Source organism: Rhipicephalus microplus, chromosome 6 (assembly GCF_043290135.1).
Source record: "Rhipicephalus microplus isolate Deutch F79 chromosome 6, USDA_Rmic, whole genome shotgun sequence".
Taxonomy (NCBI): domain Eukaryota; kingdom Metazoa; phylum Arthropoda; class Arachnida; order Ixodida; family Ixodidae; genus Rhipicephalus; species Rhipicephalus microplus.
Window position 1 is genome coordinate 168,445,946 of NC_134705.1, and position 16,128 is coordinate 168,462,073.

General features: G+C 47.0%; 1 protein-coding gene across 5 annotated transcripts in view; it reads left to right on the forward strand.

Annotated features, from left to right (window-relative positions):
* Nucleotides 1–11,930, forward strand: part of LOC119167171 (uncharacterized) — a 203,207-nt gene extending 191,277 nt beyond the window's left edge. For 3 of the 5 annotated variants that reach the window (XR_005109174.2, XM_075865590.1, XM_075865588.1), the window contains exons 2-3: nt 11,262–11,316; nt 11,722–11,930. Coding sequence is in view for 4 of the 5 variants with exons in the window: in XM_075865590.1 (XP_075721705.1) it covers nt 11,262–11,316; nt 11,722–11,883 (217 nt within the window). In the remaining variant the exon portion in view is untranslated. The remainder of the gene's footprint in view (nt 1–11,261; nt 11,317–11,721) is intronic. The other 2 variants (XM_075865591.1, XM_075865589.1) reach the window with 1 other exon arrangement.
* The last annotated feature ends 4,198 nt before the right edge of the window (nt 11,931–16,128 follow it).

Consider the following 16,128-nt stretch of genomic DNA (forward strand, 5'->3'; position numbering starts at 1 on the left):
GACGCACCAGAATAGAAACTTTTTGCTAAATAAAGTTAATTCTACTTTTGAGAAGTGTTTTGGGGAAATAAATGGCACCTATAGCTGTCAATATATACACTGTTTGCACCAAGAAGCTTAGTAGCTTATAATTGTATTATTCATGTATTTTCTAGAATTTACTCGCGCAGTGCCAACTTTCAGCCCAAGTGTCCTAACATGCTTTGTTAGTGGGTTGTGAATGAGCCAAGCTATGTAAATAAACAGAGTGATATTGCAGACATGTACAAAATATTGATGCACAGCCCTTTTCTTTAGCATGCCATTGTCAAGGGCTTTATTCTTGTGTTTTTTTATAAAGAGTGCTTGTCACGGGGCATCAGCGTAAAACTATGCATCAAGCTTTTGCGAGATGGTTCGAGAAACACCGTGTTCAGACATAACAGTGCCGGTGGATTTCTCTCGTAAGTTACTTTCTGTAGTATATTCAAAATGAGTTTATTAGAATTGTTGTTTTATAGCCATTCATTTTAATATTTACACCTGAGTGTGTGTATGTATGTATGTATGGGTGTACATATGTATACGTGTGTGTGCGTATATGTATGTATGTATGTATGCATGTATGTATGTATGTATGTATGTATGTATGTATGTATGTAGGTATGTATGTATCTTTTAAATGAGAATCCGTTTATCATTGGTGAGTAAGTTTGGTAATGATTTGGCTGAATTTGTTTCTAGTTATTTCTCTTTTGAGCCATTACATATTTCAATTTATTTTGTCCTGCATAAAAATAAATGTAACCTTACACAGAATATGTGTGTTCGAAGAAGTTGTGTCATTTGCCAACCTACAGTCATAGCCAAGAAATTCGGTAAGATGGAATGAACCTGCGAACATTAGTTTGGAGCGCAGCTACTCTACATGGCATATCTTGTACACATTGCGTTGGTCGAATATATCAATTTCGACATATCAATTTTAATCAGAATAAGCAAGCTATCACTCGTGGTTGTGTATGTGTGTAATATTTATGCATATTGTATTACCGGTTGGCAATTACAATTAAGGTCGCAAACCTAGTCAAGCTGAATACACAAATTTTGTCCATGCACCTTTCATCTGCACTGGAACTGTTGTTAATAAAAAATAAACTTCATTTTAGAAATTTATTCTAGTAACCAAAAGCAGCGTATCTCTTTATCACACAAATCAAATTGCCATTGTTTTGTTCCATCCTGGACAATAGGGGACCCTCTCAGCAGAACTCGATTAACTGCTATAGTTCATTTTAACCATTGACAGCGACATTACACTGAAGCGTGCAGCATGACAAATAGCGGGAGAGAAGACACAAACTAATCACTCTGTTCGCGGCAGTGCCCTTGGGCAAGGCCCTTGTTTCGGCATAGCGGGTGAGGTAGTCAGTCGCTACGACGATCCATTTGTTGCCAGAAGTTGACGTCGGGAACGGCCCCAGTAAGTCCATGCCGATTTGTTGGAATGGCCGTTGAGGTGGTTCGACGGGTTGCAGAAGTCCGGCTGGCCTAGTTGTCGGCGTCTTGCGTCGCTGACAGTCTCTGCATGATTTTACGTAGTGGGCGACGTCGCCAGCGAGGCGAGGCCAATAGTACTTCTCTTGTATTCGTGACAGTGTGCGGGAAACACCAAGATGTGCGGCTGTCGGGTCGTCGTGTAATGCTTCCAGAACCTCTGGACGTAACGCTGAAGGTACCACGAGGAGGTGGTCGGCGCGGAGCGGCGAGAAGTTTTTCTTCAGGAGGACGTTGTTTCGCAGGAAAAACGAAGCCAGTCCTCGGCGAAATACTTTCGGCACGTCGGCGGTCTTGCCTTGCAGGTAGTCCATGAGGATCTTGAGCTCCGGGTCAGCTCGTTGGCGTTCCGCGTAGTCGTCGGTACTTATGGGTCCCAGGAAAGAGTCGTCGTCCTGGTCATCCTGGGGCGGCGGATCGACAGGGGCGCGAGACAAGCAGTCGGCGTCGGAGTGCTTTCGTCCGCTCTTGTAGACGACGGTGATGTCAAATTCTTGTAGTCTGAGACTCCACCGTGCGAGGCGCCCTGATGGATCCTTCAAGTTAGCTAGCCAACACAAGGCGTGGTGGTCACTCACGACTTTGAAAGGCCTGCCGTACAGGTAGGGGCGGAACTTTGATGTAGCCCAGATGATGGCAAGGCATTCCTTTTCTGTCGTGGAATAATTGGCTTCTGCCTTCGAAAGTGACCGGCTAGCGTAACTGATGACCCTTTCAAGTCCGTCGGTCCTCTGCACGATCACGGCGCCGAGCCCTGTGCTGCTTGCGTCCGTGTGAATTTCGGTGTCAGCTTCTTCGTCGAAGTGCGCCAGTATTGGCGGCGTTTGCAGGCGTCGCTTTAATTCTTGAAATGCCTCGACTTGCGGCGTTTCCCATTTGAAGTCGACGTCGGCCTTCGTGAGGTACGTCAGTGGCTCGGCGATCCGCGAAAAGTTCTTCACGAAGCGCCTGTAATAAGCGCAGAGGCCAAGAAATCGGCGTACTGCTTTCTTGTCGGTGGGTGCAGGAAAGTCGGCGATCGCAGCTGTTTTCTGTGGATCAGGGAGCACTCCCGACTTGCTGATAACGTGGCCAAGGAACAATAGTTCCTCGTAGGCGAAGCGGCACTTTTCTGGCCTCAGGGTAAGTCCCGAGGCTTTGATTACCCGAAGAACAGCTTCAAGGCGCCGGAGGTGCTCGTCGAAGTTGGAAGAAAATACGACTACGTCGTCCAAGTAGACGAGGCAAGTCTGCCACTTCAAGCCTGCGAGTACTGTGTCCATAACCCGTTGGAACGTCGCAGGCGCCGAGCAAAGACCAAAGGGCATGACCTTAAACTCGAATAGGCCGTCTGGTGTTATGAGGGCAGTTTTCTCTCGGTCTCTCTCGTCTACTTCGATTTGCCAGTAGCCGGTTTTGAGATCCATCGACGAAAAATACTTGGCGTTGTAGAGTCTGTCCAGAGCATCGTCTATCCGTGGGAGGGGATACACGTCTTTCTTCGTGATGTTGTTCAGGCGACGATAATCGACGCAAAAACGTAGGGTTCCGTCCTTCTTCTTCACCAACACCACGGGTGATGCCCACGGACTCGTAGACGGCTGAATGATGTCGTCACGCAGCATTTCGTCGACTTGTTGCTTGATGGCCTCGCGTTCCCGTGCAGAAACTCGGTAGGGGCTCTGACGGAGCGGACGGGCATATTCGTCGGTTATGACGCGATGTTTCGCGAGAGGGGTCTGACGAAGCCTCGACGACGACGAGAAGCAGTCCTTGTATTGGTGGAGTAAGGCTTTGAGCTCCTTTTGTTGCTGCCTGGAAAGGCTTTGATTGACGTCGAAGGCGGGCGCGGACACTGCTGTCGACGTTGCGGCTCCCTGAGAATCAGTGAGGGCGAAGGCATTGCTCGCTTCCACAAATTCGCTTAGATGTGCTACCGTCGTGCCCCTATTTAAGTGCCTATATTCGTGGCTGAAGTTCGTCACCATTACCTTGGCTTCGCCGTTATGAAGCTTGGCTATGCCTCTTGTGACGCACATCTGACGGTTTAGGAGCAGGTGCTGGTCACCTTCGATGACACCTTGTAAGTTGGTAGACGCTTTGGTGCCGACGGAAATGATGACGCTCGACAGTGGCGGGATGGTTACCTGCTCTTCTGTCACATTCAAGGCATTGTGCGCGACGTTGCAGTCTGACGCCGTTGCATTATCCGTGGACAGCGTGATTGACCTGGATCTTAGGTCGATGACTGCGCCTTGCTGGTCCAGGAAATCCATGCCTAAAATGACGTCTCGCGAGCATTGCTGCAGGACCACAAAATTCACAGAATACGTCTGGCTGTGAATCGTGACTCTTGCCGTGCAGGTTCCAGTCGGTGTTATAAGGTGGCCCCCTGCTGTTCGGATATCCGGTCCTTCCCATGCAGTCTTTACCTTCTTGAGCTTAGCGGCGAAGAGACCACTGATGATAGAGTAGTCGGCGCCGGTATCGACTAGGGCGGTGACGCTGTGGCCGTCGATGATCACGTCGAGGTCGGTGGTTCGTCGTCTGGCGTTCCGGTTAGGTCGGGGCGTCGGATCACGGCTGCGTCGGCTTGGTCCGGTGCTGCTATGTCGCGTCGGCGGCGAGGCTTTGTCGTAAAGACTCTGCTCAGGCGGCGTACTGCGACTACGTCGGGAAAGTTCGTGCGTCGTAGTCGTCGTCATCGGCAGCGGCGGCGGCGGCGGAGGAGGATCTTCGGCATTGCGTCGTGCAGCAACCGCACCTCCATCGGTTGCTGCCTTTAGTTTCCCGGGTAGGGGCTTGGGGATCGGCCCCGGTTAGGGCCGGTGTACTGGCGGTGATCCGGGGAGACGTAGCGGCCAGGCGAAGGTGAACGGGATGGTCGTCGTTGTTGCCATTGCGATCCGGCGATGTAGTCGGCGATGTCGCGAGGTCGCTCACCTGGGCGCGGACGCGGCGCGTTCACGTCGAAGCCACGCAGTCCCATCTCACGGTACTGGCAGTAGCGGTAGGTGTGCCCGGCTTCGCCGCAGTGGTAGCATAGTGGGCGGTGGTTCGGGGTGCGCCAAACGTCAGTTTTCCTCGGTGAGCGCTGGATTACTGGCGAGCGGGAAGGCGTCGGGGGCGGCGGCGGTGGCTGGCGACGAAACTGCGGAGACGTTGGGTCCTGGTGTTGGCGAGGAGCGGCGACAGGTCGTCGTGCAGTAGCGGCGTAGGTCATCGCCTCCGGTTGGGGCTGTGGCCGTTCAGGAACGCTCAGTGAGCGCTGTAGTTCCTCGCGGACTACGTCTTCGAGAGAGGCGACTTGGGGCTGAGACGATGGCAACATGCGGCGCAGTTCTTCACGAACAATAGCGCGTATGGTCTCGCGCAGGTCGTCGGGGCAGAGTCCTCGGACTTCTGCGACGTCTGGCGACATGCGCCGATCGTATTGGCTGGTCCGCATTTCAAGAGTCTTCTCGATGGTTGTAGCCTCGGAGAGGAACTCTTGTACCGTCTTTGGCGGGGTTCTGATCAGTCCGGCGAAGAGCTCCTGCTTCACTCTTCGCATAAGCAGGCGAACCTTCTTGTCCTCAGACATGTCGGCGTCGGCGTGGCGGAAAAGTCGCGTCATCTCCTCCGTGAAGATCGTTACGTTTTCGTTGGGGAGCTGCACCCGAGTTTCAAGCAGTGATGCGGCTCTTTCCTTCCGCACGACGCTTGCAAAGGTGCGCAGGAAAGCAACGCGGAAGTCGTCCCAGGTTCGAAGCGTTGACTCGCGGTTCTCGAACCAAGTCCTTGCGGCGTCTTCCAGGTAAAAATACACATGACGCAGCTTGTCGTCCGGGTCCCACTTATTGAGGGCTGCGACGCGGTCGTAAATGTCAAGCCAGCTTTCCGGGTCTTCGTAGGTCGATCCGCGGAAGGTAGGCGGCTCTTTGGGCTGGTTGACGACCACGGTTGCCGAAGACCTTGCTTCCGTCATCGTGGATGCCAGCTTCGTAGCAGCCTTTGTTTTCTTGTCCTTGTCGGGGAGCGGCAGGTATTCGGGCGGTAGTCCTTGTTGTCTTCGGCTCACTCGAACGACCGGGTCGGCGTCGTCCTCTTGGCGGCTTGGGCTTGGCTCACGGCTGGACGGGGGCGTACGGTACATGGACAGAGAAGCACCTCCACCAGATGTCACGAGGTTGTGATACACGCAGCACTTGAGAGGAAGCACGCAGGAGTCAGGGCGGTGTCAGGCGAACTGTTTATTGGGCGAACTTGTGCCCAGCAAAACAGGGCCAAACACAACTCACAGCAACAGCGGCGTGAACAGTCGTCGGCCGACGGAAAAAAAAAAAGAACCCCAGTGGCGCACTGCGCCGGCTTTTTATACACGCGTCGTAACGCGTTCCAAAGTGGCATACAAGATAAACGCGGCCTGCGTTGCGCTTAACAGAAAGTGATAGCGTCTTCTTTCGCAAACGAAAAGAACCGCACGTGTCAGTTTTTTATACACGCGTCGTAACGCGTTCCAGAGTGGCATACAAGATAAACGTCGAATATCCAAACACGTGAAAAGTAATATACCATGTATAATATTGGTATTTCAGCACTGGACACTTTTGCGATAAGAGAGAATGGAGGAAAAAGTTATGAACCCTGAATTATTTACTTTTTGAAGGAGCACACTACAGCGCTTTTGGGTCAAAAGGGGAGTGAAAGAAGCAAGTGGGAAAGCCTACTTCTCAAAAAATCAGTACACGCCACCACGCATAATGTCAGGCCGGGCAACCTCTTTAAAAAAAAGTGCTCAGTGATTCTGCGAATCGAACCAAGTACCTCCTAGACTGTAGTTGAGCGCTGTAACCGCTCGTCCACTGCAGCAGTGCTTGCATTCACCCTATTGCTGATATATCGTCATTCCTTCGAATGAAGCCAAATGCAAAAACGTCCGGTGAAACTTTGTCAAAAATAGAAAAATAGTTAGAATGCATTTGCCCAAGGTTACTAGAAGATAGAAACCGCGACGTGTGACTGTATAACCGTGCGCCATTTATTCTTGTACATTACTGTCATGACGTTGGGATAGCCGGCTCTAACGTAGGCTACCTTCTCATAGTTTGCCAAATATAAATAAGAAAATAAAAATATATAACAGCCTGTGACAACGCTAATCAACTATTATGAGTTCACTGTCACTGGTGTCACTTTCACTAGATAAATGGTCAGTTTGCTTTCATTATCGTTATTTAGGAAAGTTTTGGCTTATTAACTCAACTGTCCTAATTAGCATTGATTCTCACATCTAAGGACAGTCACACTTCATCTCACTTTCTGAGTGGCTGTCACTTCCATATAACGCGTACTCCACTTTTTTATGCTCTCCGAGCATCTGGCGCTGCTTTGCGGAGACTTTCCCTGACGTCTGCTGGGCCAGAAAATTGTCTTTATTATCTATCAATTTCAAGCTTTCGCGAAGCCGAAACGAGAGTCTCTCTCTTTTCATTCTTTTCGCACGTGTGATAACGTCTCTCGACCTCAAGACTCGTATACAAGTCACTTGCTTTGTTTGCGCACTCAAACAACGCTGGACGAAATATTTGCACCGTGTTTTGTGAAAAGCATTAGCACTGAGACAACTCCCGACGAGTCTCCTTCATTTTACGTAGACATATATCTAAGGGTAAGCGTATGCACGTTCTCGCATTCCGGCCTTATAAAAATGCTGCGGTGCATGGAACCAGCGAAATTGCGCTCACAATTTCATTTGATTACTGCTGTTATCTATTTTAGCACAATTCGTCTGCAGGCACCAAAGTCGCTCATGTGTCTTGTAATAAGAATATTGTAACAAAGGCTACCTTTGACTATAGGTACAAAACACCCTTACGTTCACCACTATACCGTGCTAGATTGCACCGAATTAGTTAAGTAGCAGCGCAGCTTCAATGAAATGTAAGGTAAGTGGTCGCTTTAAATAAGGGAAGACTTTCAAGGCACATTTTCAAACATTGCATGCATCGATTTATGTGTGGTTTCATTTATGTGGTGTACCTGGAGTGTTGTTTACTTGTACTTGGCGAGATAGTGCATGGATTGCTCGGTGGCTTAAGGCCATCAAGCAATTATTTTTTTAGCTACAGTCGTTGATTAAAGGCGAGTACTTGGCTTTGCACAGTCCACCAAAACGTCTATTACAACGTACGCGGCATCCCGTAAGCGCTGTAGCAGACGCTCGCGGAACTGAAACTTAGATGCAGCAAATCATTGGCTATCATCGTATACTCTCGATGCTAGACGCTTTGCGTGCTACCTTGATATTATCGGCACACACTTCTTTCTTTCCTTGTCGTTTCATCGGCTATCGTCTGTCCTCCTTGCCCTCTTGAGTGCCGAATAAGTTAAATTCATACCCGCGCTATAGTAATCCCTCCAGATAAGAGAATTTTTGGCTAAGAAAATGCGTAGCCAAAGAGAAAGCTTTGTGAATTCGGGCCCTGGTGTTTGTATGGGATCCAGGGTGGCACCCGTTTTAAGTAATATTTTCCTGGGACAAGTCGACAGGTCCGTTGCCGATAAATAGATGAATATGTCCTGCCGCATTTTTCGGTATGTTGATGATTTCCTTATTGTGATGAAAACCTACAGTCAGCATAGCATTAGAGCTGGCATATTAAACTTCTTTAACAATTCTGCCCGTGCGCTCAAGTTCACCTATGAGCTGCCTGAAAAAGGAGAGCTTCAGTTTCTTGATATTAGAATACGGTTTCACGAGGAACATTTGTGTGTGCGGTACAAGCCCCTATCCGTAAAGGGTATTTTGCCGTTCACCTCAGGCATTTCCAAGATAGTCAAGTCCGGCATTATTTATGCTGCGCTGCGGAGTGCGCTACTGAAAACGTGCACGCATGCGTTGAAAGAAAGTTTCATGAGCCAAGTTGAGAGACTGAAGTTGGCGGGCTACCCTGATACGGAAATATCGAGGAGTTGTCAAAATCTAATCAAGTGGATCAAAGGTGTAAGTGATACGCACAGAAGAACAGAGCGCGTGCGTAATGAAAATAAACCGGTTGTGGTAACCCTACGTGCACAAGTTTTGACATTGCTTGAAAAATGTGGCCAGTAGGTATGGGGTACGCGTGGTGATGTCCGCTCCCAAGAAGCTGTCCTCCATTTGCTCCCGCGTGCATAAAAGAAGTTCGGGTCTACGAAAGACCTGCTCGTGCTGTCCGGAAAAGAGAAAAAAAATACATATGTTTAGTGTATATCGTGTGTTGTATATATGTTGCCATTGTCACGCAGAGGGGTTTACATAGGACAAACCGGGCGGTGCATTAACGTGACACTAAAAGAACACTTATCCTCTTTAACCGCCGCCGGCGGGTTGCACCTGCCAACTCATTGTAGGGAGTTTGGCTGTCAACCTTTGGCCGATAAAGCCACTTGTTTGTTCGGACATCGAGATAAGTGCACCAGGGAAGTGATGGAGGCTTTTTTCCATGGAAAAGAAGGGGGAAAGGTGTGTAAGCAAGCCGTCTGTGGCCCTTGGTGAAAAAGAAGTTCGGTACCCGAGTTCAGCGCTGTTTCGTTAAAGTGTATGTTAGTTTGTTAGGGACCGTTCCGTAAGTTTTTGGCAAGTAGGAAGGCACGTTTTTTTGTGTTTTCGTGTGGTTGTTACGATGTTTTGATTATCAATATGATTAGGCTTGTTTCACACCTTGTTTGCTTTGATGCGCAGACGCCTTTGGTGGTCCAGTTGACCGGATCAAATGCTTGATATATGGGCGTGTATTTTTCAATAAAGTTTAGTTGCGAGTTCAGCTCGGTGTCGTCTCTTCCACTGTCCTTGTCTATATTTGTGCGCTGTTTTTAGTTCCCCCTCGTAACGTTATGCTGATTTTAAAGTGTCATATCAAAATTTCTCGTTCATGCTTCGCATATCATCGATTCCCACTGTACGTGGCATCTGCCATTTCTTTTTACAGCTGGCTTTCAAACTTTTGTACATTTGCTCTGCATTATGATTTTAGGGGCGAAGCTTCTTAAAGCAGCACCCGTTCGTCCATTGTAGTAGTGCGTAACATGTCTTATGTTTTGAAATGCAAAGTGGTGCCGGTGGGAGATTTTTCCTGTGCGTTGTTGAACAATAAAAACTTCGCAGTGCGCGCGTTAACTAAAAGCTGAATTCTCCTGTCTCTCATTCCCCATTAGCAGCCATTGGCATGTGCATTGAGCAGCATCTGACAAGAGAGGGTTGCTACGTTATACTCGCTGGGCGTAACCTCTCTGGTTTTAGAAAGGTTTAGCGATCGTAAGGTCGCAGTGCCATGAATACAGTGAACCAGTATATAACATGAACTCGAGGTGGTTAAAGGTGGGAAGTAGACACGAAGCGCAAGCCATAAGAAAGTGTGCGTGTGCCACCTCTCGTTTAGTCGTTGGAATGTCCGCTGGATGGTGGTGCTTCTATATGCGGAATATATGATGAAAAGATTCGAGATGGTTGTACTTGGAGTGTTGACTAGATGGACGAACGGACACACAAACAGATGCATGGACGGACACACGGATAGCTGCACGGGCGCATGGAGGCATGGATGGACGCAGGGGTGGATGCAAGAACGAACGCAGGGATGGACGCATGGACGGTCACACAGACAGACGCATGGACGGACGGAAGCAAAAACCAATGAACGGACGGATGCTTCGCCCCACTCTCCATCATTCACCCCGTGGTTATGCTGCCATTTTTTGCATCAATCGTTACGTTGCCACTTAAGCTTGCTACAAAGAAAAAACTGTTAAGTTGACATAATTCTTCTTTTGATTTTCTTTTTACTTTGTATGCCTATATGTTCGGTCCTACCTGCAGTAATGCTTTTTAGGATTAGTAGTGGGTAAAAATGATTAACTACATACTACAGACACATAATTCCTCACTTCTTTCTCAATACTCATAAAAGCAAAAAAAACTTTAAAAAATGCTATTTGTTGTACTTAGGTTTTAAACATGAAAAAAAAAACGCGAAATTACCGGAAAGATTACTCATCTCAGGGAATGACCGAACCCACAACATTCGAATCCCTCCATCCATCTTCGTCCATGAAGTGGAACGAGAATGGCGGCAGCTAAAGCTAAGTTGGTATGTACTCATAACGTGAATTCCCTTGAGATCGCCGCTGTAGATCGCCTGGTATGTATACCTTATGAAGTTTTTTTCTTTTTTTAGGGGCGAAGCTCTTTAGACCGTGGGCCGTTCCCTCCTCCGTATGTAGTCTGTAGCCACCTCTAGATTATAACTTGCTCAATGAGTGGTGTTCTGTTCAGATGTCCCTTGGAATAATTTAACAAGATGGCGTCAGTGGTTTTCACAGCTTAGCCACGGAGTAAATGATGATGAGTGGGGTGAAGAGTCCGTCCGTGTGTCCAACCATCTGTGCTTCCTTTCGTTCGCCCGTTCATGCTTCCGTTCATCGATTTGTTCCTCTGTTCGTGGGTCCGTGCTTGTGTCCGTTAATCTGTCTGTTTGTACGTGCTTCCATTCATCCGTTTGTGCGTTCGTTCGTTCGTCTGTCCATTCATGTGCTTCCTTTCATCTGTGCGTCCATCCATGAGTCCGTCTATGCGTCCGTCCATGTGTCCATCTGTGCGTTAGTGCTTCTGTCTGTCGTTCCGTGCATCCATTCATCCGTTCGTCCATCCGGACACATAGACGTATGGACGGATGCTTCGTTCTGCTCATGATAATTCACCCCATGGATGTTTTCTTTCTTTTCAGGCAGTCAAATAACACTCTCCAGGAGCAAGAACGTGAGGATGCTGTTTTTGTAACGGTATGAGTCTGCCTGAATATTCTTTTAGTCATCCGCATAATAAAGAAATGTTCCTGCTACGCAAAAACTTTCGCCGGGCAGAGGAAACTGCCTAATTAGTGAATCCTGTAATACTGGCAGCTAATATTGGAGATATTACGCAAATATAGGAACAGGATCACAAAATCCACGCCTACACACAAAATGAATGCTAATGATGGAGCGAAGCAGTGTACGTCGCATCATGAATTGTGACCATCTACGTTGTTCTGTTAAAGAACCTTTAACTTTGTTGTTGTTAGGATTTTGATCTGTCATATGTTTTGATTGATGGGTGCCTGAATGTGAGTGTTTTTACTGTGTCGTGGCCTCTTGTTTTGTTTGCTGTCGTTAACAACTTTTTGATTAAACTTTTGTTGTTCATAGGTATTTTGGTCTCATGCACAGGCGCTACATCTGCTGTTGGCTATGACGAATGGATGGAAATTGCAAGATGTTAAGGCGCTCCGCCCCTCAAAGGATATCTCACGCAAAGTACACAAAAAAGTTCAGTACGAAGCCAGTCAACAGCAAACGGGCTACACGTAGATCAAGATGGTCCAACTTTGTGACAATAATAATAATGATGACCCTTGTGTTGTGGTTTTGTTTTGAGCATGCATATAATGCTAAAAATTCATGTATATAAACGGAAGAAAAAGCGATGCATGCAGATTGCAAGAAAGGAGTTGTTCTTTGCACCAATTGAAGCGGAGCGAATAACCGCAGTGCATTTCTAAGAGAATGCACACATGGTATTTTTCACGAAGTTTCCATTACTTAAGTGTCTTTCAGTTTTAAGTTCACAAAATAGAGAACATCTTGTTTTCTTTATCTTCCTTTCTGCCTCTCAACGAAAAAACAACTTACATCAAACCCATGAATAACAGAAAAACGGGCATCTTTCGTTACCGGTAGCAGTCCATTTCATTCACGCCAACATGTTCTTTTTTCTATCTTTCTTTTCTTGTTGCATGATGCCACTCACCTCCACAAAACTTGAATCATCCCCCTCCTCTCCAACTTTTTTTTTCATTTCCGTGCTTCATTAACTGTGATTTCGGTGGTACACTCCGTGCTCCTCAGTTTTCAAAGAAAGTAAATTTGTAAATAAGGTTTGGAAAGAAGTTCAAAATGAGGATAAAGTTCGGCACGAAGAGGATGTAGAATTCAAAGCCAGACAGGAGGATAGTTGCTCCTACAGTAATCTTGGCCATCGAAAATCACGTACTCGAGACGCGCATCTATCTGGACGATCCTTTCGCGGCTTCACAGGAACTAGTTCGCCATCTCCACTATGAATAGCCCATCGTAATACCAGGCGTCGATATATTCAGATTAGGCACGAGAGCACCAACCGTACACGCACGCTCAATTCATTGCTCGTGCGATTCCGTGCGGCCGAGCACATCGTTCCCGTCGCACCGATCTACATAGCTGCCTCGGCACGACATGACTAACTTCTCGTCTTCGAACTATTTGTTTTTTTAGCATAAGAACGCACGCTTGCAGCACCACAAGGAGAGTCAACCCCATGCGCACCCCACCGTAATGTATACGGCAGGGTGCCAGTGGCGATAACCGTCATGGACATTCATTTCACGAAAAGCATCGTCTGCTGCGATACGTATCAGTAACGCACGACAGACATCGGCAGCTGTTTTTGTTCGAACGATGGCGGCACTTGGGGAAGGGCCGCACGTCAAGGGACAAGCTTTTGTTTGTGTCCTTCTAGGCCTGTCTCGAAATTGCGCATCTGGCACTTTCGCGTAGCTATAGTACGCTCTTCGGGAAAAGCGTCCTGTTCAGCGAACTAAGATTGAAACGTCAAAAACGGACGATAAGTTGGAATGGCTGTGTAATAAATTAAATGGATTCAGGGTACATGGAAAGAAGGCAAGAATATGTCAAAGGGGAAACAGAACTGCCCAGGGGACAAGATATCACTTGTGTCGCTGAGAGATGTCAAAAGCGTCATTTCAAGTATCTGTTTTGCAAGGTTATATTTCGACTGCTACTATAGTAAAATGTCCCAAATCTTTAACTGAATGACAGTGACTGTTCCTGAGACCTTGACTTGTGCGATGTCGTTTCCAGGCGCAATTACGAGCTGACATAGAGGGCACTCTTTCTTTCTTTTGAAGCATCAATAACAATCAACATTGCCCATCAGTACAATCTGTCTGCTCATATAATAATTTTCTTTCACCGCACGTGTTCTCGTAACCGCATATATATGTCTGTTTTCTTCAATAAACTTTCAGTTGTTCGTGTGTGCTGCGTCCAAGTGTCTTCCTTTGGTACTTCAACATTTTCGTGCGACTCAGTTAAGATATTTGTGTCTTTGAACTTCGCGTTCTAGTCCTGACGGTTTGGCCAAATTGTGACTGATCGCTACCTTGGTAGACGAGTTATGTCTTATAAAGATACGGCTGTCGTGATGGCTATCATACAAACAGTAGATATCAAGAAAACACAGCCGGCATACATATGCTTAGTGGGATGGCAAGCGTTTTCAGCTTTCACGACGTTTGAGCAGCCAACCACAGGTACAAGAGCTGTATTCCAAATAATACTAAATATTTTAAATATTCGAGCGTATTTGTGTGCGTGAATGTTCTTTGTTTGTTTGTCTCTGTGTGTGCTCGTCTCTGCTTGTGCATCCGTGCGTGCGTGCGTGTGTGCGCACGCGTTTGAATAAAGCTCTTACTAAACGAAATTTCGAAAAACCAAGCGTTCACAATTTTGGCCACTGCCAAACTTCGTCCTAGCTTGGATGCCCCCTGCTTTCACTTATTGAACGTTTCAAGTGGAGTTCTATTACTCTGTTTTCATACGTTGTCGAGATGGCGCTTAGGTGCAGCGTACATGTCATGAACGTGGTGAATACAAGAGCACTAATGGTCACGAATGGTCGTGGCAGGACTTTCGAGAAAGAAATTTAATAATAGTACCTGTGGTTTAACGTCCCAAAACAAAGATGTGATTATGAGAGAAGTCGTAGTGGACTACACCGGAAATTTTGACCATTTGGTGTTCATTACCGTGCAGTGACATTGAACAGTACACAGGCGTAGACCTCACCTCCATCGCAATGTGACCACCATGGCCGGGATCAAGCCTGTGATCTTTGAGTCAGCAACGAAGAACAGTGAGCTACTCATGTTTAATGAACTGGCCATACAAACAAGAGTAATTTTAAGTGCGGTTACGACAGAGTAGTGTCCTTTCACTATAATCATTAAATGGCTGACGCGTGCACATCGACAGAAACCCGCTTCTACTTGCAATGTTCTTGTTTCTTCTCCGGGCATCGGTAATGGGAAGGAGAGTTATGTAAGTGGTAACGCGAAGGGAATGGAGCTAGCTGTTTAATGACGATCGTTATTTTGATTTCTGCGGCTGTTTTTCTTGTGGTACTTTGATGATATGTTGCTCTGCGCATCATTTGTGCCCAGCTGATTTATTTATAGTCGCTTTACCAACACTTTACATGTCTGACTGTAGGAAGCAGATGAACGGAGTGCTGGTAGCAACTTTCAACACAATATTTTTAAAGCGATTCAGCTTTAGAAGACAACGGATCATTGTATGACACAGAAGTGTCTTTTTTGCACAGTTTGGAGAGATTTGGCCATTATGCCACTGTCAGCGGTGAAAGAAGAAGTAGTACAATCCTCTTTTGAAGTTGAAAGTTCTGTTAGGGTAATGCATTGAAGAAACATGAGTCAAAAGAAAAACGTTGAGGAGAGGAAGAAGCCTGGTGAATCAGATATTTCGTGGCCCTCAAGCACAACTACCACCTCTCTACCTTCTTTCGTCAGCTTTACAACTGAAGAAAAAAAACGTACATCATCAATAGTCTCGAAGTGTGTGACTCATGGAATGGACTTTGGCGAAGTCTTCCGCAGCTACATACCGGTGAGCACAAAAAACGGCGGCATAAAAACACGTGAAATAAACGACAATTCAATGCTGAAAAGTGACAGCTCCGGGGAGAAACAAAGAAAATAAAGACAGCTGCCATTATGTAGTGGGGCAGAGACATCCGTTCCCTGAATGGCCATCTTCCTTTAGCAAATAGCCGTAAAGACTGCAGCTGAATTGCAGGAGCGTTTCGGGGATCCGAAAACAAATAAAGCGATCAATGTTCGGTTATTTTCTACCGTGGGGAGCGCAACAGAGTGGGTGACTGTAAGTATGTAGACGTGGGATTCGGGGTGAGAATGGCGCCACAATAAAACACCCAGCGGGCCATTACACCCGAAAACCCCCTGGTGAGCGGTGAAAGGGACGACACTTCACATGCCGAGTGTCACGCACTACGCACCGATGGCGTTGTCTGGACGCAGTTTCAAATTTAAGTGATTCAGTGTGAATCGTGGGTCAGTATATAGCGCCAGCCACGAGACTGCATGCCTTAAAACTAACTGAACTTCCTTAAAAGCAGGCTCTCCTGAGTCAAGATGTATAAAGAGGTATTGAATAGAAAAAATTCACTTCGCACACTTCAATGAAGCTTGAGAGTGTAAAGGAGGTGGTGGGTATGATATTGCCAAAAACGGAGATTGCCTGGCCAGCGCCTCCTATAAAAAAATAGAGGCGCTGGCTGGCAGACCTGGCCACCAATAGACCTGCCTGAGTGACTCTTCCCCTGCAGTTCGGCTCATGCTACATCGCTTGATCCTGTCTTTCGTAGAAAGCGCAATAGTATGTTGGTCACTTGTTTTCGCAAACAAGAGTCTCAGATGCATAAAACAGTGCAAAAAAGAACTAACTGGAGCCATCTTTAAT